The 27758-nt window shown below is 37.2% G+C and overlaps 2 protein-coding genes across 2 annotated transcripts in view; one reads left to right on the top strand and one right to left on the bottom strand.

The window, feature by feature from the left end:
• Nucleotides 1-1589: 1589 nt before the first annotated feature.
• LOC139140642 (general transcription factor 3C polypeptide 4-like) lies at nucleotides 1590-25983 on the bottom strand. Its single transcript, XM_070710012.1, has 17 exons — nucleotides 25542-25983; nucleotides 22988-23129; nucleotides 20508-20625; nucleotides 18597-18672; nucleotides 17104-17435; nucleotides 16297-16400; nucleotides 15660-15802; nucleotides 14784-14919; nucleotides 13531-13614; nucleotides 13073-13187; nucleotides 12270-12367; nucleotides 11630-11889; nucleotides 10356-10464; nucleotides 7116-7262; nucleotides 6596-6649; nucleotides 3014-3109; nucleotides 1590-1721 (listed from the first exon to the last, which is right to left on the bottom strand). Exons 1-17 carry the CDS (start codon nucleotides 25662-25664, stop codon nucleotides 1657-1659), a joined length of 2202 nt encoding a protein of 733 aa, XP_070566113.1. The 5' UTR covers nucleotides 25665-25983; the 3' UTR covers nucleotides 1590-1656.
• LOC139140641 (zinc metalloproteinase-disintegrin-like EoMP06) overlaps nucleotides 25919-27758 on the top strand; it is a 33782-nt gene continuing 31942 nt past the window's right edge. The window contains exon 1 of the mRNA XM_070710011.1: nucleotides 25919-26144. Within this exon, the coding sequence (XP_070566112.1) occupies nucleotides 26084-26144 (61 nt within the window). The 5' untranslated portion in view covers nucleotides 25919-26083. The remainder of the gene's footprint in view (nucleotides 26145-27758) is intronic.

Genomic DNA, 27758 nt, shown 5'->3' with positions numbered 1-27758 from the left:
GATGAGTAGTTTTGGAAATACACATTTTTTGACCAAAAATGGCAAAAATTGCCCCAAAAATACAAAATTACAGATTTCATCAGAAATTCAATACATATTACTTAGTTCATCAATAGAAACCTGTATACCAAATTTCAAAACTATCAGACCAGTACTTTTTGAGAAATAAATTTTTTGACCAAAAATGGCAAAAATTACCTTAAAAATGCAAATTTGCATATTTCTGCACAATTTGAACAAATCTGAAATAGATCATCCCTAGGGACCTATGTACCAAATATCAAAGCTATCTGACTGACAGTTTTGAAGAAGAAGATTTTTAAAGTTTTTTTACCAAAAATGAAAAAAATTGCCTTAAAAATACAAATATGCAAATTTCGCCACGATTTGAACAAATCTGACTGAAGTCACCCTAAGCAAACTGCATATCAAATTCAAAGCAATCGGACAAGCGGTTTCAGAGAAGAAGATTTTTTACCAAAAACACCAAAAATGCCCCAAAATACAAATATGCAAATTTCACCACGATTTGAACAAACTGAAGTGAGGTCACCTTAAGTGAACTGCATATAAAATTTCAAAGCAATTGGACTTGCGGTTTCAGAGGAGAAGGCAATTGTTGACGGACGACGACGGACGACGGACGGACGACGACGACGACGGACGACGACGGAAAATCAACCTATTTGATAAGCTCCGCGTCGCTGACAGCGGAGCTAAAAAACAGCAGCAACACATCATCAAGAAAATACCGTCAAGGACAGTGTGCTCACATTCGGTTTGAATTGGTCCATTCAAGAAACATTTAAACCAGGAAAAACAAGAATGACAAAAGCAAATAAGGTCTCCAACTTAGGTACTGGAGGTCATCTTTAGGAACATGCATATCAATTTCTATAGCAATGGGACAAGCAGATCCTACATACATAAGCAAATGTCCACAACAAAAAATAGACTGGGAAGGCTTGATAAAAAGAAAAGGTGGGAGTGGGGAAAATGTAAAGGGGCATACTGTCTGTACGTACATACATACATACATACATACATACATACATACATACATACATACATACATACAGACGCCATCAACTTCAGCTTATACCATAACCTCACATTGGTATACCAAATGTGAGCTAAAAACCATATCCCTAACTTTACAATCAAGATCTGATCTAGATGAGTGAAAAGAAAAACTTTCAACAGTACTCAATATCTATTATGTAAATGACAATCACAAGCAAGCAGATCAAACCTTCCCATTGGTGACTGCAACTTTATATCCGACCTTTGACCCAAGCATCACCCAATCAGACACAGTAAGCCAAATTGCAAATCAACGCTAAGCTACAGTGTCTCCCGGAAGTAAATTTGAATCTCAAAATGGCGTGTGTAGTAACATCACTGGCAAAAATGTCACAAAGTCAGAAATACAAAATTCATGAGTGACAAAATAAATGCCAAGATTTGCATGAAACATTTGCAGTTTGTTTGAAGAACGATCCAAGACTGAGATTAACGTTGGGAAGTTTAAATATATCTCATATAAACTTCACTCACTCTCAAGACTTTCCGAAAAAAAAACCGTCAGGTAAATTTTGTTTCAGTTTTACTGAAGTATTGGATGAATGAAAGACATAGGGTACTCAGAGAGGTTCCTTAAAGGAGAACGCCATCGCAAAACGTACACGGCTGATGTAGCAGATCTGTAAGTCCAACAGCATCTGTGAAATACAATGAGAAAATTGAACACATAATACAAAATCATTACTATCTTGAAAAGGACTACGCTGGAAAATTAATTCCCTCATAGCACTGTTCACGATCCTAGGTTTGTAGTATCACTTGTACAACATTTCCTAGTGATGACTGGAGTTCTGACAAGAGAAATCTTGCCTGGTTTACTTTTCTGTATTCACCATTGCACTATGTGGTCAGATATCATGACATCAAATTTCAATGGTTTCCATGGTAACATTCATGATAACGTCAGAAAGAAAAAAAAATGTTCCAAAGATATTTTTTGCAAAGCTGCAGAAGTGGCAAGCAAAATGTTTTTACTTTTTTTTGAAGAACCAGCAAGATTCCCCACCAGTTACATATTACTGATGACTTGGAATTCTATGAAAATTGTCCACAATAATAACGGCACTATAAAGGCAGTGTTGATAAAACAAATTCTGAGCATTGCCACATGCTCCTAGATGAAAACAAAAAGACTGTAAAATACGAAAAATAAAAATGCCCTAAATACATGTAGATGCAATACGGAGGTACACATTTGCCATTTCACAGAAAAAATTTTCAAACTGGCTATTGAAAGTGTGATGAGATACACAGTATTCAGCCTGTCAACTCAGCCTGCAGATGTGTAGACTGCAGAGTTACAGTGTGTTATGTTGACAAGAAAACTCCAGCCAAGACTAGAATTCAAATGTCAACAGTAACTATGATGCATTTTTTCATGTATAGACACTGTGTTGATGAGCTGAATACTAGGTGTTAGAACAAGAATTGGTCGTTGACTTGTAAAAGACAAATAGAGAAAAAAACCACAAAAGTTAGAGCTATTGGCCTTTTATGATAAAGATGGAACTGTAACATCCAAACCAGTCGTGCCCGTATTCATATTTTAACCCTTTTCCTGCTAGACAGTAATAACTGTATCACTTCCCCATCAGCCAAGTCAGTAAAAGCAGCATTGAGCCAAAAAATGACGTATTTTCACCCACTTGGCTTGGTATGTTACAGCATCTTTTGTCCAAAAAAAATCAACTTTACAGTATTATGTTTTCAACAGCCTTCACATGTACAGTATTATGTTAAAATACATCATATGGAATACGTTGAATTTCATTAATTTAACCATCTTGACCTGGTGTGTGAAATATGGACTGGCAGGAAAAGGGTTAATATGCTTTTGCTTACAATTTCAGCATGATATATTCCGGTTTTTCATGGTACTCACAAAATTCAGCACTCTAGTAATGACCTGAAGGCAAGGGTTGTGACTCACCGTCAATGTTTTCTATATTGATAGCTTTGGAACCACAGTGACTGCATCGGCGGTACGGTAGTTTGACGCATATCCGTAAAGTCAGACAACACCGCCCTGAAGAGGGAACAACAACGTTCACAACAATAACAGTCAAGACTGGGATATTATTCATGCAATTTTATGCATACACAGCAGGATGAAAAACAGAGTTTCTTTGTCATGTTCACCTCCACATTCCCCATGAACAGTTCAACACTCACCATTTATACCAGTGAATTTGGACCAAACCATTGTGGTGAAAGGGGCTACTAAAACCTAATCCTGTGTCGTATCAGCATGAGTCTCATTTGTGCTGCACAAATGACACAAATGCCGACATAAGGAACAGGCGATATTGGGTAATAACCGATTTTTCATATACCCATGCCTGGAATTTCAATAATACTCATGAAACATAGGGCCAAAGTCCCTGAAGCTACTATAGACATGGATACAAAATTAAGCATTTCCTGACTGTATGAAATTATCTCACTAAGGTCGTAGGGACATTGTAAACCAAATATTAAAGCTGTCTGACCAGCGGTTTTGAAAAAACAAGCAACTCAACAGTTGACAGAGCTCTGCTGTGTTATGTAGAGAATAACCTTTTGTGACACATGTATTGATGAAGAAGGTGGATATCTTTGATAGCTCATTTCAGGATGGCCTGACCAAAAATGGAAAAAAAAATTCCTTAAAAATACAGATTTGCATATTTCATCACAATTTTAACAAATCTAAGTGGGTTATCCCTAGGGACCTGTATACCAAATAACAAAGCTGTCTGACCAGTGGTTATGAAGAAGATTTTTTACCAAAAACGCCTTTTTTGGCGCTAATTTGCATATTTTCAACAATATCAAAAAATTAATAAAAATAGTTTCTCAAAATCATATATTTTATCTACAAAACAAATATCAAATCAGTAAGTACTGCAGTTCTCAAGATATTTGAGTGGATGGACGCCTCACAAACGGACATACATACATACATACATACATACAGACTGACGGTGGACGCCGGACGGATACCCATCCCAATAGCTTCTATAGACTATATTAGTCTATAGTAGCTAATAAACGAGAGTTAATTACATTCTAAATAAAGTAAAACAGGACTTGCTTTTCAAGATTTACGTCATAAGAAAACAGCATATCTGTCAGGTTATAAAAAATATTCAGCTGGTTATCTTTATCAGTATTTTCATCCTATTAACAAGCACACTTCCAAATTAACATTGCAAATAAGTTCTGTTTAATAAGTGAGCCTGTAGGTAATCAGAGAAGAGCACAAAGAAGAGACAAATGTTTGAAACTTAGAAGTTCAAGGTCATCAAAAGCATTATAAGGAATCATGTAACACTTTCATTGCATTGTTTACACAGATTGCATAATTGCTATAAATAGCACATGAGGAATCTTACAGCCCAGCTTTACCATAAAAACCCTATCTTTTTGACCACTCTTTTAATTGACCACTCTATTTTTTCCTCAAAAAGTAATTTTATTTATCCTTACCAAGTCAACCATAAATTGAAATTGGAACTTTCTCTATCTCTATTTATTTGACCACCCTATCATGACAAACTATTATGAGCAATTTCTTAACATAAGGGAACAATAGTTGACAGTTCAGAATATGTCAAAGTTGGGATTCAGGAAAGTTGTCTTTACATGTTTTAATCCTCAAGATGGTAAGCATTTCACTATGAACTGTCAAAAAAGTTGAACTTTCTAATAATTCTACACTAAAATTATTTCGGCTTGATGATTCCTAATTAATTCAATTATTTAAAATCATATTAATTATTTTTTCTGGGTGAATTGATAGGGTTTATACAGTACAAGAATTACATACAATGTAAGTCAAATTTTGACTCAAAATGACAAAAAAATTCCTTAAAAATACACATTTGCATATTTCATCACAATTTTAACAAATTTAAGTTGGGTATCCCTAGGGACTGTATACCAAATAACAAGGCTGTCTTACCAGCGGTTATGAAGAAGAAGATTTTTACCATAAACGCCTTTTTGGCGTTAATTTGGCTATTTTCATCAATATCAAAAAATTTTAAAAAATGGTTTCTCAAAATCATATTTTTCATCTACACAACAAATATCAAATCAGTAAGTACTGCGGTTCTCAAGATATTTGAGTGGACGGACGCCTCACAAACGGACATACATACATACATACACATAGATACAGACTGACCAAGGACGCCGGGCAGATACCCATCCCATAGCTTCCATAGACTATAGTCTATTGTAGCTAAAAACCTTAAATTTTGAGGCTTTACTTTATTATGCTTTGCGCATAAATATCAAAATATTTGTGTGAACAGGTTGCATTCATAAACTGTACCAAGAAGTCAACATCACGCGCGACATTGCTGAGAGTCCTCCATATCTCAATGAACCCCGAGAAGAAAGACACAGGGATTCAAAAATTGTCGTACAGGGGGAACTTTTTAAGGTGCAATATGCTGTTACACTTGTAACAGATCAAAAACTGTCCTTTGCTTTATATCTCGATGTACGGCATGCTGGAGATGGACTGCCATTTTGTTTGTTTACATTGAGAGTGGCCATGTCAACAGGTGTCACGCAGGACATTGCTGTCACGCCACGCGCTCGCTACCTGTTCGGAGGTAGACCGTGCCGTGCAAACAGCAGAATGTTTGGTAGAGCTTGTCTGAAAGAATACAAGAACTTTAACAGAAAAACCATGGGAAAACATTACAAGACTCAACATATTTATTTCCGTATTTAGCAACCCAAATATCCCGGTTCCTCAAAGTCCTTCAAATTTTTACGTTGGCGACATCGCTTCACAGGCAAAGAGCAGCAGCCATTTTGTTTGTTTATGTTGTTTACCATCAAATTGCAAATGTAGTTCGAGAATACTCCAAAACTGATGATGTTCATCGTGCATATCTCGGCGTTTACCGTGAAATATTGCGTCACTAGGATGAGGCGATATGGGCATGGGTATATGATAAAAAGTATAATTACAGAGAAGAACCAACAAACACAGAAACAAGACTGTATATGGCCATAATGTATGGTACCATTGCTATATCTACAATGTACTGTGCAATTGCTACATCTACATGGATGGTACAATTGATACATCTACAATTCTTATACATGTACCGGTATCTACAATGTACAATTGCTACATCTATTCTACCATGTACAATTGCTATATCTACAATGTGTGGTACAATTGCTACATGTACAATGGCTACATCTACAATGTATTGCTACATCTATAATGTACAATTGCTACATCTACTATGTACAATTGCTATATCTACAATGTATGGTATAATTGCTACATGTACAATTGCTACGTCTACAATGAACAATTGCTACATCTACAATGTACATTGCTACATCTATAATGTATGGTACAATTGCTACATTTTCAATGCATGGTATAAGTTGCTATAGAATGATGCTAATAGCTTGGATGGTGGTTCTGACAAGAGAATTAGTGATTTCCCATTGAAGGAAAACAACTGCGCTTGAAATATTAAAAGGAAATCATATTTACCCCAGCTATGACCTATGGCACAGGAAGCAATTCTGACATCTGAGGATTCTAGCTGTAATCATAGAGTTAGGGAGTCTTAACAAACTTAGTGAAGCTAGAGTGTCATCATTTCAAGCAAGTGACATTTGTATATCCATTTATTATTGATTTAAAAACAGCAAAGTTGACAACTGTAGGTCATCTCAGCTCAAGTTAAACTAACACAAGGAACCTCTCTCTTTGATGGAAGAAAGGTTTACATATTACATTGCCTTGTATATGGCTGATGTAATGACATTTCTAGACATTGTGAAATTGACCCAAAGAATTCAGAAATGTCACAAGTCAGAGGTCAAACTAGTCAACCGTCATACGTATTTGATATCTAACACAGTAAAATCAATAAACATTGCCATGAAATGCAAATAGGCCTGAAAATTCTATGTTAAAGAGAAATTCAAAAGTTTCATGAAGGAGAAATTGCAGGACTGTGCCATAATTCAAAAGTTTCATGAATTTCATTGGTAAGCATAAAGGATATTGCCGTAACACAGGGTGCAGATTTCTCTGCCAGCAGCATCATCTGGCTTGTTGCCCAGGCAAACATAGATGGAGGAAACCAGTTGTTCAGAGTCTTCTCTGTAGTTATGGTAAAGCCAGTCAGCCATTGTGAGCAAGGTTGTCTTTGCTGAAAATGAGAAATTGAGAAATTCCATGGAGTACTTAGTCTGATCAACACAAACCCATTGTGTAGAATATGACAGGTATCTTCATAAACACTACATCAAGAATGGACTGGAGATCGATGACGCAGTTCTATTTTGACTTAAAGGGAAACCTAAGTCCAGCGACATTGACCGTTTATCCCTTCCAAAATCACCCTTGAGTAAAATGCAGCTCAAATTTGCAACATAATTGCATGAGCTGACGACTACGGCGCGACGAAAAGAGAAGTTGAAGTAGACGACATTTATGGAAATGAACCCGGAATTCCATGGGCGCGAAAGGGCTCATGGGAGAAGCGTGAGTGACGTCATCGGCGATACAGACGATTGAAGCTTGCAGCTGGAGGAGTACTGTGAACAGTTCAGCGCGTTCGTAAGACGACTATGGAGAGTTCGGGCAGCGATATTTCTGACATCGAGTATTACTTTTCCCTGACTGAAATCAAACTATGCTAATTTGAACCAAGATATGTAATAATTGGACAGCATCTCAAAACATCTTTCATATCTTGGTTGTTTGCGTTTTGTGTATGATTCAGCGGAGGGAGTCACTGTGCTTGTACAGACCCCGAACTGGATTGGAGAGACTGAGTGACCATGCGATCCTTCAACGCTACGTTTCTAAAACAGAGTTTTCTGTATCAGTCCAGATGCTTAAAATTAATTTTTGGTTCGTGAATGATACGGAATGATTGACTGATTGTATGTGTTACCGTGTAAGTCGAGCTTTGCCAGATCTTTAAGGTTGCGAAATCTCCGATATGTATCAGAAAATATTTATTCGCGATTTGACAAATCTATTATAGTGTCGTCCATTTTTCGAAGCTGGTGTCGAACTTAGGAAGTCGGGCTTACTCAGATCTACAAAGTGATGAAATCGCGGATATAATGAATATTTGCCCGCTGTTTAAAAAAAAAAGTGTCGTCTTAAAGCTTGTTGTAAGGAATGGTTTCATACAAGACCAGCCCAAACTCCCGATGATTTCCGATATGTCCTCTGTTCAAGTCCCGATCGCCAAGTAAAAATGTTTACATGTAAAGAATGTAATTTGTGCAAGGGCCTCCCGAGTCCCGATGATATCCGATCGGCCCTCTCGACGAAGTCCCGTGTGGACATTTAATGAAAAAAAATGCTTTACATGTAAAAAATGTATTTCATGCATTAATAAATCTAATAATGTAAAACATACAGTATTCTTGACTACCGGCCATGGATGCTATTTTTGAACTAAGAGTCGGACAGAGGTATTCGGGTGGTCAGATCTGTTAGGTGGTGAAATCTCCGATATACATCGGATATTTACCCACAATTTGACAAAGTATCGTCCAGTATCAGAGTTAAAGTCCTAAGTCGCTGATATTTATCGGATAAATATCCGTGATTTCGTAGACCCGGCGTGACGACACCACACAGTGCAAGTAAATCTAGGATCGTCTGGTATCGATATTAGCCTAGGAGTTCCGGCGCAATTGATATTTATCGGGTAAATATAATATCGGCGATTTCTCAGACCCGGTGTGCCGAGACACAGTAGGCAAGAAGTCATTCCAGTATCTTGTAATATCAATATTACCAGGTATAGTCCCGAAATTGCCTATATTTATTGGTTATATATCGGAGATTTGGCAGACCCGGGATGTCAAGATAAGAGACGCTTTGTGTAGTTTCGTCTTCGGATTTTAGAGTCCCGAAATCGCCAATATTAATATTTATCTGGTTAAAACCGGCGATAGTAGGCTGACTCAGCATGTCAAGATACGAACCGCATTGTGTAGTATCGTCTTGTATCGGTATCAGAATCCCAAAATCCCTTATAAAAACAATTATCCTGAAAGAATTAGAACATAACGTTGTATCTTTTACAGACTTTAAAACTCGCCCGACTTTCTTTAGCCACTGTGAAGACGAAAAAGCTGTTCTATGGGAAGATTTTGGTAAAACTGAACAACAGTTAATTATTTTTTATGCTACTGAGCATTAAAGAGTCGTAACGTGCAGAACTGCACTCCTGCAGTCATAGACTCCAATGCTTTGGTAGGCTGTCACACACGTTCGTGTATCGCCGATGACGTCACGCACGCTTCTCCCATGAGCCCTTTCGCGCCCATGGGATTCCGAGCTCATTTCCATAAATGTCGTCTACTTCAATGTCTCTTTTCGTCGCTCCGTAGTCGTCGGCGCGTGCAATTATGTTGCAAATTTGAGCTGCATTTTATTCAAGGGTGATTTTGGAAGGGATAAACGGTCAATATCGCTGGACTTAGGTTTCCCTTTAAAGGTATACTGTCACCTGTTCCAATTTTGCCTCAGTTACCATGGAAAGAGAAAATCTAAACAATCACAGATTTTAAGCGGATGGCCGTTTTTTAAAAACAGCGCCCTCACATGGGCATTTTGAATACCATGGAACACCCCTTTGACTATATACAGGCATATTTAGATTGGTGATTGTATATCTTTAAATGACATTGCTATTATAATTGCTATTTTATTGATATGTACGTTTATTCTAGCCTTCAAGTTCATCCGACAGACAGTAGCCAAATTGCAGTATAGGCTGATGTGACTCCTTGGTGAATGTGAAGCAATCAGAAGCTGAGTGATGAGTGTTCACAGGCACAACACTGTGGTGGTGCGGTTGTCCTACATATATTGATCTGAGCTAATGAATCTGGTAGCCTGGTCATAACCAGGTCTACAATTAACTGCCCTTCAGTTCAGAGGGAAATTCATTTGAGTTCAATGGCAACTTGTACACTACTCTGGACACTCTAACACGGTGTTGTTGTTATGCCTCTGAGCAACGCACTTTACTCCTTGTTGCTCTATTGGGAAGTGGATTATGGGTACCTCAGCCTGTAATTGGGCGTTTTCCCGTTAGATGATGGAATGAATAAAAACAAAACAAAAACAAAGTACATGTGTATAGCATACATCTATACTTCCCTCATTCGTGGGAAATACTTTGTTGTACAAAACAATCTGTTTGCACCAAACTTGGCTTTCTAAGAAGAAACTTGGACAAGAAAATTGTACTTGTGCCTAAAATTATTACCAGCATTCGTTAGCTTCACAATGCTGCTCGGGTCTTGAAGCCACCTATTGAGTTGTCTTATCACGTAAGATTTCATTATCTTCTTTTCAACTACAGTGATTTCTTCAATCTGAGAAAACAATGGAAATGAAGGTTGGCGCTCTCAATAGCAGTGCATTTGAACAGAATTACAAAATGTTGAAAATTCCAGAAAGTAATCACTGATAATGATGCTGTTCTCCAATTTGACGAGAACCAAAGCACGTTTGATTCTCAAAATACAAAGGATGTCAGACAAGACATTTAAGAGATGAAGATATTTTGGCAAAAGTTCAGATGTTTGGTCAAGAAAAACAAATTTGAAAACTGTACAATACATACATACATACATACATACATACACATACATACATACATACATACATACATACAGACATACATACATACCGGTACATACATACATACATACATACATACATACACATACATACATACTACATACAGACATACATAAATACAAATCTGATTGGATGATTGGAGCTTGTGGGAGTTGATCAGATGTAGTGAGAGGCAACAGCATGAGAGGTAACAGCAAGAGAATACTGTGTAGGTATTGATGTCACCGTACTCTACATATGATTTTAATCAGATTGACATACATACATACATACATACATACATACATACATACATACATACATACATATCTGCATACATACTTACGTACATACATACATACATACATTACATACATACATACATATCTGCATGACAGACTTACGTACATACATACATACATACATACATACATACATACATACATATCTGCATACATACTTACGTACATACATACATACAATCATACATACATACATACATACATACATACATACATACACACATACATACATTCATACATACATACATACATACATACATACATACATACATACATACATACATACATATCTGCATACATACTTACGTACATACATACATACAGATGCTGAACAAAAAATAATCCCACAAGCTCCTATCATACATAAGTATGGCATATGAGAGCGAAACAGCAATATATTTTGGCGTTTTTGTAATATAAAATATATCAATTGAGATCTATGTGGAAGATATCACATAATTTCAAATAAGCACTGTTATTTTTACGTGATTTTCCAAAAGAAAATGCTCTTGAATTAGATATTGCTTATCGTTATGACTGTAAATTTTTAACCATGGAAATGTAAATAACAGATTATTTCCATGGAAAGTCAATGATGGAAATAGTATGTCACTACCAAGGCCTGTTCCCGTTCTGTCGTTGCCTCGTCCTTTGTCTGTGTGTCTTCCAAATCCATGCGTATACTCTTCGGTACTGTGGTCTGTTGTATCAGACTGAGTTGCAATTTTAACAGAAAGAGCTGGATCTTCAGCGATGTCGGTCGGCTCAAGTTTGAGATGCCGTCGATGAACTGACGCAAGGGCTTTGGCAGTTCGCCCTCAGTTGTCACCCGCTGTCGTATCAGTTCCAATGCGTCCATGTGATACGACAAGTTACCTGTGATAATTGTTTTAAATTAATGAGTCAATAGAAAGTTTTGTTTGAGACATTTTACTAATTTCTTTGAATTCCTGAATCATAAACTATGTTTCTAATCTGCAAAGTTCATATTTCTGTATGCCTATTCTATAATTTGATCACAATGTCAGATTTCTTAATGTGTAAAACTCTGAAGCAGCAGTTCTTGTCGTTGTTTAAGTCATGAAATAAATATCAGGGTCCGCAAGCTCAAAAAAGACAATGTAGAACTTCAAGAAAAAAGTTGACAGCTTTTCAAATTATTGGTTGCAAATTTTCATACAAAACTGTATACATAAAATTGTAAACTGAAATAGTTGGTATTAAAATTTGCAATAGTCCATTGTATCGTATCCTACCTTCAATCATCTGCAATTCTTGAACGACTCCTTCCATACTTTTAATTTCCAAAAATCTGACCTCCACGAGATCTTTGCCTGTGAAGTACTTGGTTTCACTGTGGAGAGAGAAAATCAGAGAAACAGCATTCAGTATGGATGACCAGTGGTTGTGACGTCGCTATCGATGTAGCATGGGTAGTGTACATAGAAGACATTTTTTTGTGTCATGATTTCTGATATCAATGGAAATGAGGCTGATTCTGACCAGCAATTTTATGTTCATCTGCCATCTTTCGATCACAGAGCTATGATATGGAATCTACGAGCACATTGGGATTGTATCTATTGGTGAATGATGATCATCCCATTATTTGGTGGGGGTGTTGGTGGGAGGGGTAGTAGCTGAATGCATCCTAAATGCTGAAAATTATCCCTTGGTGCTAAGAGAACTGATCTAAACATACTCGAAAATAGATTTTTTAGTGTCCTCATTGTAGTATCTAGATTACTACTCTCTTGGTGACAGTAGGACAAGTATGCAAATTGATGCTAATATGTAAATTTTGAATACATATGTAAATTAATTCTACTTATACAGGCCTTATCTCTAAAAAACCTTTTCAGTTCATCATAAATGGTAAGTACACCTGTAGTTCCAGTTGAATCTGATCATCACATTTTAAAAAATTGTGTTCACAGACAGACAGGCAGAGAGACGGACAGACATTAGTACAGCATCAACTCTTGGATGTACACCCTGGAGCTAAAACAGTGTCCCTGCTGGTCAGTACTTTCAGTACTTTTGGAGAGAGATCACCTACCAGGCCACAATGGCAACAAAGGTCACGTTGGGTGACAGGATCACTGCATAGTACTTTGTAGCCATCTGCTCTGGTGAGTCAACCAGTCCGATAGAATCTGTCTCCAGTGATATTGCTGAAAAATTAGACAAATACTTCCCTCATTTCCATTCTTTCACCCTGTTCTCAGTGACTATGGGTCGTCTGACTCTATTGATCAAACTAAAGTCTGGCAATGAAGGGTAATTATAGCTCTTATGTCAAGAACATGAGAGTCAATACACTCAACTCAGAATGTCATATTACCACAAAATAGATGCATGGTGGAGAGAGTAATGTAGCATTCAGTAAAGCAATATAATGAATTGCAGAAAATTTTGAATGTTTGATGACTGATACAATGGAAATTCCTCTTTATATGTTAAGAACGAAAAAGGAATGTGTTTATTAGATGTATACAAAAAAGCACCAAAACTTACAGTCATTGTTGATATTTATGGTAGTTTTGTTGACGGTTCCATCGACACTGCTTGACAAGATGATGTTATGTTGAAAAGTAAGACCTGAAATGAGGTAAGAATCAAGAGTAGAACTTTAAAAGCTAAACTTTATCTTTTGATACACCACTAAGGATACAGGAAATTTTGAAATTTTTGAATCAGGTACAAATCTATAGGAAATAATCAATCAATGAAGATGTACAGTATTACAGTAGAACACATAGACTAACAGTTTGACTCTCAAACTAATATTATATAGGGCTCAGCCCTTGGGTGTCGCGTCAGGGGTTATTAAAGATTGGCAATGTTATTTGTATTGATTCATGATAAACTGTAATTGTTACTTCATAAACGTTTATATGGACAACTACCGGTATGCCCAGTTTCCCTCTGATGAAAGCAGTCACGTACGTACACGACGTCAAACCCTGCAGCAGGGCAGGTATAGATTTTCTGTAGCGTGTAAAAATTTGGACAAAAATTGGCAATTTTTACAATGATAACAGTCTATTGCGATAAACAAGGGACGGTTTTATGCAATCATTATCATTGCAATGGTAACTGCACTGCCCACCTTCCACTTGCAAGCTGAAAAACTATAGCGTTCCGTCTAAAAACTGGCAATTTTTGAATCTAATTATGACACAGGGGGCGCTCTTCTATAATTCAATCCCAGCATTCTTTGCGTATGCCCCCGTTCATATGCACGACAGTTCTCCCTTTATCTTTATTAACGATATTTTGTATCAGCGACAGGTGCAGAATAACACTTACTGGCTAATAAAGAGGTATATTTTATAAAAGGCATGTTATATAATGGTAATTTGTTTCGTTTTTGTTTATTTACGAGTACTCAAAAAAAAAAACATGGCGGCGCCCATGAAAGAAGGGTACACTTCCGGTTACTCGCATAGTATATTATGAATAAGCGCATGCGTAGTCAGTAAGCCGCTGGCGCGCAAACTATTACAATACTTTTTGATGTACCGCTTATAAGGGCTCATTTTGAAGCTCATGGAGTAAGTATTAAATTTTCACTGGCTTATCTTTGTGAAAATTAATGTGATCCTGTTGCTATTTTATATTTATTTTAAGGCAAAAATGAAGAAATAAGGATGAAGAAGACAGTTTCTACATCAATATGAGTTGGGACGAGAAACAAAACCTTTTCTTTTCTTTTCTTTTGGTCAACAATGACAAATGACAAATGTACTTTCCCCTGAGATGCTAACCTGTGATGGAGAGTGGGTGTACTGAATACGGTTGACACTTGTCAATCACTTCAATGCCAGACTTGTTAGTCTTTATCAGAAAGACAACCAAATGATGACCCTTAGTTATGGAGAGAATACTGATGGCATTGTCAGCCTGTGAAGAAAAAAAAATTGAGTCAATAAAATGAGAAAAAAAGACTAATTCCATGACTAATAACATACAGTCTTGATTTGTCAGTGTTTATCAAAATATGTATGCTTCAAGCTGTGCTTTGTTGTCTTCCAATTCTTGTTTTTGCCTGAGTGCCTGTCGACATTTACTATTTATGTGATAATAATCCTTTGTTTTCTTTTACAAGTTCCGTCCAGGTAATCAATTTGTGAAGAGATAAAGCTGATAAACAACCTGTCCCTTTAAGCCTTTCACCCCCAGTTCCCTGTATACAGGTCCAACTTTACCATAGAAAACAATGGATTTGGGACAAACCATGGTGGTGAAAGGGTTAATGACTCCAAGACTCGGCAAAAAAATAGTTATTGGGAAAATATTTTCACCAACAAATGGGAAGCTCATAAATTTTACCACAATTATGACCTTGGGTGCCAACCCTAATGCTTCGTTTAACCATACAAGTAACTCCAATTTTTATTCTCTATCCACAAAGTATAAACTTCACTTCAATGATAAATAAAACCAAGCTGTCCTGAGCTGTATTGTAACTGTACGATGAAAGTCCCACTTTTCATCAACCTGTTCACCCCGATTCCCTGTAAACAGGTCCACACTCACCATTGATAACAATGGGTTTGGGTCAAACCTCTGTGGCAAAAAGGTTAAAAGTGTAATGTTCTACCTATGCAACTTGCACAGATTTACATCAGGATGCTGCCTACCTTGTACTGCCAGGCGATTCTGTCGACCGAGAGGAGGTCTCTGTCTTGCCATATCATCAATGAGCTCCTGACCACTGCTTTGTCGTGGACGTTCAGATCCCAGACTCGCACCTGACCTGACGAGTCACCCGCAGCCAGCAGACCTATCGACATATAAGATCAGACAGATGTTAGTATGAACAGAGAATGATCTGGACTCAAGAATGACAACCAAACAAAACCCTCTTGAAAAAGTCTTGAAAAGTCGAGAAATTATTTAGTCATCCAAAATCTTTTCACATATTCATGCTGACTGTAGTAGCTACAAGACTTGGCCTATCAATAAACAATCTTTTCCTCTGTAAAGGTTAAGATGTCGCCTTTTAAAATCCTATTTGTCCGTTTATGGGTACAATCTGAGCACAGCAAAGCCACAGTTGGGAAGAGCTCAGCTTTTTTGAGAAAATTACATCTGTAAATCGACCAACTCTGAACTTCTACAATTTTATATCGTTCGGACAAAAAATCAAACACAGAAGTTTATTTCGCAAGCATTTTTGATAAAAATTATCACATTCTTTGAAAATTGGTCTTAAAGGCAAAAATTATTGGGTATAAGTATCATTTTGCCAATGTTTTATGGATTTCTGTAACTCACCGTGATTTTCTGTTGATATATTGTAATTATCACGGTGGCACCAAGCAATAGTTGATGGTGATAAGAAATGAGTGTCGATAGAAGTGTAGAGGCTGACAGAACTCCTGGCGGGAAAAGAAAATATCACACACAGGAACAACACTGAGTAACTAAATTCAGCACATGAAAATTGAAATGCAGTAATAATCTTATTGATATGATCACAGTCTTGTAACTGTATGTTTTGCGTCTATTGCCGCAAGTCCGAAAACAACTGTGAAACTTTTTATTCATAATCAAAGATTTTTTGTATTTCACTTCTGTTTTCTTTCAAAGCTTAGAAAGACTAAATGTTTAGCTGCTTCACAATATTCATGGTGAGCAAATGTCAACTTCCTTCACATTTATGTGATCTTTGATATTCGTCATTGCCACAGAGTGACACACTTCCATCCACGTAGAAGTCACATATTATTGGTAGCCCCAATAAATATCATAAGAATATTCTCATATCAACTGGCTTTTAGAAACAAACGGCGCATTTTGAATGTACAATCCATGTTTTCTGCCTTACATCAGTCAGTGCTCTACTTCAGCAGGACCACCACGGGGAACCCACAGGTAAACGTTACACTGCCCTCTACGGTCAAAGTACTTTCACTTTTGTTTCTTGTGCATTTGTAACCCTACCCTGTCATTTCAATATAAATAATTCTGTTGATTCTTTTCATAGTCTAATCAATCAAGCAAGACAACTTCAAGAAACAATCTGTGGTGAAAAAAACCAGGAGACGACCATAGATAAAAAGAAATTCAAGAAACACTTACTCAGATGTCACAGGAGTATAGCATTTCCATATGGCTATGTGACCACTTTTCATGTACGAAAACAAAAACACAAAACTTTTGGCATTGTCCCCGTTTTCCACTTTCCGTTTTTTCGAAACATGGTATCCCTTCCCGTCATGCTTTTCTGTCTGATCATGGAAAACGTCAGACCAGTCCATGGCGACAGACGCCAGCATGTAACGCCGTCTCATGTATGTTTCATAGTCCTTGTACTTTCCTGCCTGGGGCACATGGTCATGGTGTGTGGAAGGTTGGTATTCGAAGTGATTAGCTTTCAGCCTTTTGTAGAGAACTTCTGATAAATCCACAACCTGCATTGGAAAATTAGATATATGAATCTCACAGAGTGAAGTGTATTCAGTTGTACAATGCCATTATCGATAATCTTGTATTTCCTGGGACAAATTTTGCCGACTTTGAGAATTTGTTTGGTTTACATTTCATTAGAGAAATAATATGTAGAAATTCTGTACACAAACTTCATATCGGGGACCAGCAATATATTGCTTAACCCTTTAAGTGCCAAAGTCAATTTATGTCACCTTTAGAAAATATACTACAGTCAATTTTTTTCAGTGTTTTGTCAAAATTTTTATGACAAAATGTAGCCGATGAAATGTGATGTCCATTTGGTCCAAAATTATCAAAAAATTACAGAAAAATTCATAAACATTGTTAAAAATGTTGCACTAAAATTTTGGTGAGAAGAATTACAGCACTCAAAGGGTTAAAAATCACTTTGATGCACCAATGACCGATAGCGATTATTTCCAAAATGCAATTTCTAGTACACACAAGAAATCACACCGTTTTTACTCAGACACATCACAACTGAGAAGATGCCTTGGGACATCTTTGAAAACAAACTCCTCATTAATATTCCAGTAGATTACATAACAATAGCTTGACATCACATACTGTAGCGTTGTCTGTACAAATTATGCTTTATTTATTTTAAACCCTAAATTCATCACAGAAAACTGATTTTCAATAAAAGTGAGCAAAATGGCTATTCCTAGCTTAGTTCAGATTAATTTTAATATAGGCAGCTATTTATATTGTTTATGTTTATGTTTTATCATAATATCTAAAACAGAAGATTGTCTGAGTACATTTGCTATTTTTATAACATAACCTCTATTCATTCATATATAGATTGAAAGTGTTACTGGTAGTAGAGATGGTATCTCTCTCTTATCAGCATATGACGCACAAATTAACAGGGTAACTTGACTTTAAATATTCACTCTACCACAGCAACGCCCAAACCAACAACAATGACAATCATGAGCATAATCATCACAACTGTCATAACCATCATCATCAGCAGCAGCAGCATCATCAGCATCCATAAATTCACACGTTGAAAGCATGCACGACACCAAACTAAAATGGTTGAAACCTTTCAAGATCATATTTCTAGTAAGCTGAGGAGAGCTATAAATACATGAGCATGTAAGACATAACCATACCTGGTGCCATTGATTTGTCCCTGTGTGTTTGTAAATTGTTAACCGGTGATCCAGGGTCAAGCAGCTCAGAACACACCTAAAAAAGTCAATAAAATATAGTATAAGACTTCAAAGGTCAATAAGAATACTTTACTGCCCTCTGCTGTAACAATGTGAAGGCAAGTGACCAACTGCTGTTCATTATGCCACACTTCTTACCTCACAGAAGTAAAAATACTATTCTCACCTTTTGCAAGTCAATGAAATATATTTTCACCCCTGTTGTGTCACCATGAATGAATGCCGACCCCTTAATAGATGGTAGATCTTGAAAGTACTTGTGAGAGTGTGAATATTGTATGGTTTAATATCGACTCTTTTTCTCTCCCTTTGACAAGGATGTTTGCATTACCTGCTATCTACAAAATGAGTAACTAATTTGAAGATCAGCAAATTGGTAAATTCAACATAAAACACATTACTCAACATGTTGTAAATGCCATTCAGATTAGTACAAGACACAAATGTGCTTTAGACAAGGGCTCAGCCTCTGCATTAGTATCATGAAGAGAAATTTGACTCTCAATTTTGAACACCACCTAACAGAATACCTGTAACAATGTGAACATGAGTTATGGGTAAAATAGAAAATTTTCATTTGAATAATAACATACACAGACATCTATCCCTATGGCTGATAATTTGATACACTTTCTTGCGACTGATTACACTGTTTTATCAATAACAACATGCAGTGTTGCTGCCAGGAATTTTAGATCAGGGGACACTGTGTCCCACTACCATTTATTTTTGGGGACATTTTGTACATTTTGGGGACAACAAGCAGTTGTCAATCAAATTTTGCATTATTTCGTAACACATTAGTTTCACTGAACAAAATTAAAGCTACCGGGACCGCGTCGCTATGCTTGAATTTCAGGCAATTGAAGCAGTATACCATATCTGCTGCAAATCAGAGCTCAGACGGACTACAGTCGAGCAAAATATGATATCAAGTGCAGCGTTTTAATTACTTTTAATCATATAGCTAGCTCCGAAAGTACGTTGTGTAAGCCTCACAATAATTATGCAAAACAAAGATAATCATCACTAACAGATATAACTTGTAGACTACAGCCATCACAGTCAACTCACGAGTGCGCCCGAGGTGACCCGCAGTATGCAAGAGTGCGGGACAACGGGTTCCGCTTTGGGAACATTGTCGCAAGGGCGCGTCCTGGCGGCAACACTGAACAAGTACAGGTTTCTGGGAATAGTGCGTATCTATGCATATAAACGTTGTTGTTATGTGTAACAAAACTGCTAAAACAGAAACATTCATTTAAACTGATATTTAAACTGACTGTTTGACTGGGTCATATCATCCAAAAGCATACAGCCATACACAGACTGTACTGAAATGTAACATGCTTGACTGATCTTGTGTGATTTCATGAGAAAAACAACCTGGAAACAGTGTATTCTATATATGTCACTATTATCTTACACTGACCCAAATATTTGCCGATCAAGTGACATTTCTGTGACAGAACTTAAAATATCACATGACTATAAATTATTTCAATTGCACATACAGCACTGGTTTCTATGGAATTGTTGAATATTTTCATTACTTGTGTTTATACCTTCGATTTGGATTCGGGTCAAAAATCATAATGCCCAACGGGTATTTTTAAAAGGGCAAATTCCTAATAATTCTTTCAGTGAATTTAAAATTCAACGCACGAACTATATGTACACACAGAATTATAGGTGTACCACCAGGTCAAGGCGTGTGTTTCTTCCAGTTACTATCTTGAAGTAGTTTGCCCTGCACTCGGTGGAATTTTAAATAAAATACCTAGCAGGGACTGTAAAGTACCGGCATTTTAGTAGTGAGTGAACGGATCGGATGTTTTATTCTTTGTTTACCTGCCCAGATGATCACAATGCAGAGGTGACCACTTGACTATTTTATAACCAGTAGCCACTTCAACCGCTCTGATTCTCGGTGTCAGCGTCGGGTCTGTCATCATGAATGACAAGGCTTCTGAAAACAGAAAAACAAAATACAAAATGGATAATTTAAAAAAAAAATTTTGGAAATGACATTTTTTTTATGTGAACGGTGAATTTACTCATCATTTTTAACGACAGAGCTGGATGTATTTACAGACGGTTTGCGTGGGTGTGTATAGAAAGGGCAAATAAGCTCCTGTGTCATTCTTTTGTCTATTTTTATTTCATTTGAGTATTACAGTAATTTGACCATTTCGGCTCAGTACTGCACTGCTCATTAAACGCATTAAAGATTTCAAGACTGCTGCTTCAGGCCTGCTTGTAAAACATAAATCTCTTTTCGATGAAGAAACATGTAATTGGTATGACTGTGGGATATGTTCATGTTATTCTCTTGTATAAAATGAGAGTGCTTCCATGATTAGACAGCGACATAATGTTAGTAGCCTCTCCTGTTGAAAGAAAGTGTCCAGAACACTATTTTCAAAGAAACAGTAATTTTTGGCTTTTGTGAAAAAATCCATTTGAATAGATGCAGAAATAAAAAAAATTTCCGCCATATGGTTTAAAATCCAGTCATAAAAGATGTAACACAGTACCATTACTTCTGAAATGGGGATTGGCATGTATCTCATATTACAGTACCACATCTCGTTTTTGTCTTAATCCACTCCATGGGGAATTATGAGCGATGAAAATCCTATTTCAGAAAATCTGTTTACACAATCGGCATAGGTATAGGAATGTAAGCCTGACATCATCCAACTTGAATTGAGATTCTAGATGAGCCTGTGTGTTGCTTTAACCACTTCAGCTAACTGCTAACTGTCAACAGCATATGGTATACAGTTACACAATGATATCTGTGTTATGTTTATATTGGCTTGTTTCTCATATTTTTTTTAAAAAGTCCTGTGCGGTTTCAAACCATGGAAAATGATACAATTCATAATCATACTCTTTCACTAACCACATGAAGACTCTAGCATAGACATGTGTGCATTACTGAGAAATATCTTTATGAAAATTATCTTGATGTCATTTTTGTTTGTTTGTTTTTTTGCTCTTCATATGATGAATTCACTCTAATTGTCTTCAACTCTGTGTGAATTGATATGACTGCATCTATACACTTTACAATCATAAACATGAAACTTCAGCAAATTGTCAAATTCACTGCACACATGGGACAAAAAGAAATTGTGATGGTAAAAAACGAATTATTTCCAGACATTACATATGGCCAGACCTTTTGTTATTGTATTATGGATTTTTCAAAATTTATCGCATATGTCCATTTTGTGATCTATCAGACGTCAATTATATGGGAGCGAATATTGTGGGCCACTGAACAAGAAGTGCTATATCTATGACAAGTGATCTGAAGATAATATTTGACCGAAAAATATTTTGTAAGACTGGTACAACCACATGAGGAGAGTGTGTTTGCTCTATTCAAAAAATCTTGACAAAAGTTTTGAACGGTACATCATTGATCAATTTCATAATTTTTGAATAATGTATCATTGATCAATTTCTAAAACACTGTCGCTTAATCTGTTCACCTAAATTGCCGGTAAACAGGTCTTCAATAACGGTTAATAATAATGAGTGTGGGCAAAACCAAGGTGGTGAAAAGGTTAGGCAGTTTCTAAGTTCAAGTGCGTAACTTTATTTGGACTTGTCAATGAATTGAAGAGATACAACTTTTCCACATGGGTTGTTGCTATTTTGGCAATAACATCCCTACTAATTCATCGCCATTTTGAATTTATTCATGTTTTTATTTATTTTCTGATTGAGGGAAAACAAACCCATCTTAACCCTTGTCCTGCCAAGTTCATGTTTCACAATCAGGTCGAGATGGCTAAAACCAGTGAAGCACAACATGTCCAATATGGTGCATTTTAACATACTTAAAACTTTTGAATGGCTCTGAAAACATGAGCACTGTAAACATGAGTTTTACGGACTAAAAGCTACTACAAACATGATCGGAACTAATTTGGGATAATTGGATATTGTATCAATATTTGTTAATCAGCAAATGTAAGGTCATCTACTTTTCTCTTTGTGCAATACACTTGTTTTTACGGGTAATTTGTAATATTGCAACTTTAAGCTATAGGGCACCTAGAAATCTTGATAAATTTGAACTATTATAAGATCCAATTCTCCCAAATTATTTCCAATCATGTTCTACAACAGACCAAGCCAAGCAAGTGAAAATACATATGGTTTTGATTCCATACCAATTTTTTGCTGACTTTGCAGATGTGGAAGTGATACCGTCTGGCAGGAAAAGGGTTAAAGGCTCTTTTAAAAAATTCACAACTTCATGGTCAAAGCATTTCCTACCAGGATGGTACGACGGGGAAAATATGACTACTAACCCGATGGTTGAGAATCTATCTTCTTCATGATATCGTCTTCAGTGATGCCAACGTCAAACTCCAATCTCTCTCCAGGCGCCGCTATCACACACTTTGGCAATGTAAATGATTTGTTGATGTCATTTGGTGAACACTGCATGTCCTGTTTTCAAGATAAAAACACAAATAGTTAAGGAAGAACGCGCCTTGGGGACAGATACCATATTCAGACTCTTAAACTTTTTCAATTCTTTTCTGATCTACCACTTGTGGGGGTTCATTTTAAAGCTCTTGGTGTAAGAAAACTTTTCACCGGCTTAATTTTTCGAAAATAGAAAATTTTATTTTTCTCCATACAGGGATGGCGGTCATTTTGAATTTCAAATATCGGTAAATCTTGAGATATTTGTTTCTCTAGTACCAAAATTTGCACAGTGACCCCTGATATTTATTCTTGATTTTGAAAGTGAATGGTTGAAAGATTCCTTAAGGAAAGTTTGAGCAAAAGTTTAAGTTTTTTTACTTTCGAGGCACGAACTACCTTAAAAAAAAATCCTCAGTTTAGGTATACTGGAACTAGTTCCCATGACATGACGTCGTTTCCATGGAAGGCTAAACTGATCATGCAATTTGAATAATAATTTTTTTACACTACTATGTCATCTGTGGATACAGTATGGTAAGAAAAAAAAAAAATAATAATTAAAAAAAATATAAGATTCATTTGGTTATTTACATTGATCAGTCTGTTTGTGTTGTCAGCTTATATGTCTGATCATTATGCAATGCCTGTCTGATGTGAGCCCTTTTACATATGACTTGGTATAGCGCAATGGTATCCAGTGAATGGGTAACGTAAAATGAAATGTTAAGATACTAAACAAATCCCTCTGCACTAATAACAACGTTGGGTCATAGACGTGGGCGGAGGGTCTGTGATTGCGTGAACTGGAAATGCACCCATTATGAAATCATTTTTGAACAATTGCATTCTTTCTCAGGGGAAACACAGTGCAGAGTTACAAATTTATTTGAAGACGGCTCTTAAGGTGGAGCTTCTTAGCAACCGGTCCTTCCTTAATGGGCAAAACTGGAGCAATGACCCGGTTTAGAGCTCTGTTACATAGACTGGTATCCCGTGACTACCATTCAATTTTGTTCAAAGCTATGTTACTCTTTTTAAAGGGTACAATGTTGGCCACATAAATCATTCTAGCATAAAATTTGATGACAATTGAGAGGAGTTTGCGATCGTCATGGGATGGCTTATTCTTAAGACCACTCTGAGCAGGGTTACTGTAGTTACTCCTCTGTCTTTTGTGTGTCTCATCAAATGTTGGAACACTGGTGACTTCTGACGCAACTCTCAGTGAATGTCCTGTCAAGATATTCAAACGCCATCATGGCAACCGGCAAGAATACTATACAGGGGGATCTTGCTCCTGATATGGATGACGAAATGGAAATCTGTGGGAATACAGTACAAATTAATCCAGGAGATCCCCAACACATCTGTTGCGTAATTTAATCTCCCGTACAGATTTGAAAACATTAGATGTTATCATCAGTCTGAGAGTTGAGATTGATTTTCTACCAACAAGGAAAAAAGCCAGACGATTTGTTACATACATTACGTACAATGTTGATGTTAAAATGATCTGAGATTTCTTGTTTTACTCTGTGGCTTTGAAAAGTGTCAATTGTTACTGTACAGTCGTTACATTCTCCATTTTCTCTGTCACATGATGAGTTTCAGTAACACTGGAACAAAATTATCATGTGTGATGTTGTGATGAAATAAGGAAACCTTACATTCACAAAGACGAGCTAAAAATTGTACACCCTATCTGCATTAATTAATTGATACAAATGATAGTAAATTGAAATTTTCATGATCATTTTTGCTCTTTCAGTTACAGCTTGTTTGATGATTCCGAGAGTTTGGCTGTTAAGGGGAAAATACATTTATCATAAGCCGGCTGACTTTCGAGGTAATCACTAATCAGTATTAATGTCACGTCCAGCCGTGCCATTCGGTGTGAATCTGCGTTGTTTTTATATAACAAAATAAGCACATGAAAATATCAGCCATCGCCCTGGCAACAGTATCTTGGCAACCATATCGCTTGGTTTCACCTTTGCCGCCACTGTTATCGGTGCTAGATACTCAATATCTTATCACAGCGACTGGCGGTATCTTCACTCAGGCAGGCTGGGGGCGGCAACTATGTATTTCCATAACAACACCCGCCCGCTGTGATAATTAACTGTACGTACGGCCGCCGTCTTTTCGTAAAAGGTATGTCATAACTAAGTCCTACGAAACATTGAGATCAACGAATTTTATGTATCGAAAGAATCACATTTCTAAGGTATATCTTGACAAGGCTAACACGGAGAGATCTATCGTGTCGAATATTAAACCGGTACACACAAGTGTCGACTCCACGTACGTGCTGTCATAAACCACGCATAAACCGAGCCTGTGCAGCTAGCACAGATTTCAAACGATTGATACTCCATCAAACTCGTCGGGTATTTTTAGAAAATCAGTCGTAATTACGCCGTTCCTTACCATAACATAAACTGATCTGTTTGTGGCTATCGCAATTTTGTGATCCGGCGACCAGCAGAGAACTTCTGAGCCACATATTGAGTGAGAGAGAGGCACCACACAGGTAACAGTGGGCGCAGCCATCTTGAATGTCCCGCCAAGACTATGCCATTTTTAGGTCTAAGGGGTGGTATGAGATGAAAACTTCTGGGGTATTAATTCGTGTTTTTCAATGGTTTTGGCGACTAGAATACTTGTAAGTTGAACAGATGTACGTAGCAATCTTTGATTTCGCAGACACGGTCAATCGTTTCCCCACGATGACCTCGTGACAGCCGTTTAAGTTGAAGGAAATGGAATCGTCCGTAACCCTTAACCTTGCCCTTCCTGACGCTCGTTCTTCTGAAACTGTCCTTTTGTGATGTAAAAATTTGACATTCCCACTCACTCGAGTACTTTTGCCGGAAAACTTAGCCCCCGCCGTTGCCGAAATGTTATAATGGTGTACACCAGGTCTCCGAACAGTGGATAAAACATCAGAAAGATTCCAGGCTCTAACAAAAATGTTTTCCTTGACTTCAACGATTTTTAGCATGGGAACGATTTTCTTGTTGGCGAGTTCAGGTGAGTGCAAATTCACGATCCCTGAGGGTGGGTATGGTCTTATGAGAAGTTTCACAGAAAAGCTCTGCTCAGGTCGCAATCGTGTACCGTATTACGGCATGTGTTGCAGACTTTTTCGCATATTGAAGTGAATACTTGCGTAACGTCAATTTTTTTGTGTAATATTATTTTCATTGATTTTGCCCTAGTTAGACAACCGTTATACAATGAATGACTCCCCCAACTATCCAAGAATATTTTATCACCAGGGTAACTCAAGTAGCCACACCTGTAACATTTTTGGGCACAGAACTGCCATCGTCAATGGTTATCTTCATCTTCTTGTCTTTGATCATCTGTGGAGCATTCTTAGGAAATGTAGCTAAGTTTTGCTGGGCAGACATTTATCGACAGATATTAATAATTTTACATCGTTGTGTGTGAAACTTCCGACTTTCGTTACTTCGTTACTTTTGCAAGACGCCAGCCGCACCCTTTCTTACAAGTGCAGTGAGATATTTCATCGATTACTTTCTTTGGCCCCTTTGTTTTTCATTGTCTGCTATTGACAGGTACACAATTCAAACAATAGCCGTAAATAAATAGATTTGCCCTACAACAAAAACCAAAAATTCTCACTGAATACTCCTACAAGCCGAAATAATGATCCACTGTTTCCGAAATGTTTACGCACGGGAGCTGAATTTTAAACAAGCTTCACGTGCATGGCGCGGCACACTGTCAAATGTTTGGTTGTTCCAACCCTACTTCACTCTAATGCATTAGGTGTGTACAAGAAACAAAGTGTAGGGTTTTGTTTCGTATTACTACCGTGTTTCCCTTTGCACAAACTGGCTCCCGCATACAGTCTCTTCTCGAACTTCCCCACCCTGGCAATCGATTGACACGATGATACGTGCTGGCGGCATATATTATTTTTTTTTGAAATTTGTATTTTACTCCTTCCTCAAAACAAAAAGTCGGGGAACACTCGACAAGAACGTCAAAATGTCGACGAAGCCGATATATAGTCCATCGGTTTGCGGCCGTGACCTGACGTGTGCAGTTTCGCAGGAGTGCACCTTTGACGAAATGCCCCAACCCACTGAAAAGGGAGTCTTTTCAAATTCACCGAAGTGAAACGCGGCCAAGCGTCCCTAGTGCTGCTTCAGTTTCTAGGGAAAGGTGCGTCTTTCAGAACTTGAAAGCCATCTCGAAAGGCCAACCTTAACCTTGAATTCTGGTGACGCACTGTTTCAATATTAGTTCAGCCATATGGATGTACCACAAAGTGGACTTCAGCGGGTCAGCTAATACTCCAAAAACTCCAAGCACGATACTGCCTTTTGGCTTTGACAACAAAAGCTCCGGTTCAAATAAACCCAGTTGGGTTTAAAATCTTTACAGAAAGGGACAACAAATCAAGTTTAAAACCGTATTTAAGACATACAACACATTACGTTATTTTCCAATGAAAATTGAATTTCTAAGCCATTTAACTAAGGGTGCAGAAGTTATGCTGTGCACAAAAAATGGAAAAAAAACTTCAAGGTCCCAGTCTTACCATAGACAGTAGTTTCTTTACTGTCTATGGTCTTCCTACCTCCACAATGGAACTATGCCACTTTTCCCTAT

This window comes from Ptychodera flava, chromosome 9 (assembly GCF_041260155.1).
Source record: "Ptychodera flava strain L36383 chromosome 9, AS_Pfla_20210202, whole genome shotgun sequence".
NCBI lineage: Eukaryota > Metazoa > Hemichordata > Enteropneusta > Ptychoderidae > Ptychodera > Ptychodera flava.
The sequence above is the reverse complement of the archived record's forward strand: the minus strand, read 5'-3'. Positions and strand labels throughout refer to the sequence as shown.

What these genes read in the sequence shown, in the direction of transcription:
- LOC139140642 (XM_070710012.1), bottom strand. Translation starts at nt 25,664, where the DNA reads ATGGCTGCGCCCACTGTTACCTGTGTGGTGCCTCTCTCTCACTCAATA. An exon ending in CATAAATATCAACAATGACT is followed by an intron (nt 13,188 to 13,530) that starts GTAAGTTTTGGT and finishes CTAATTTTTCAG; the next exon opens with CAATATCACTGGAGACAGAT. An exon ending in TGCCATAGGTCATAGCTGGG is followed by an intron (nt 3,110 to 6,595) that starts GTAAATATGATT and finishes TTCCCTCTTCAG; the next exon opens with GGCGGTGTTGTCTGACTTTA.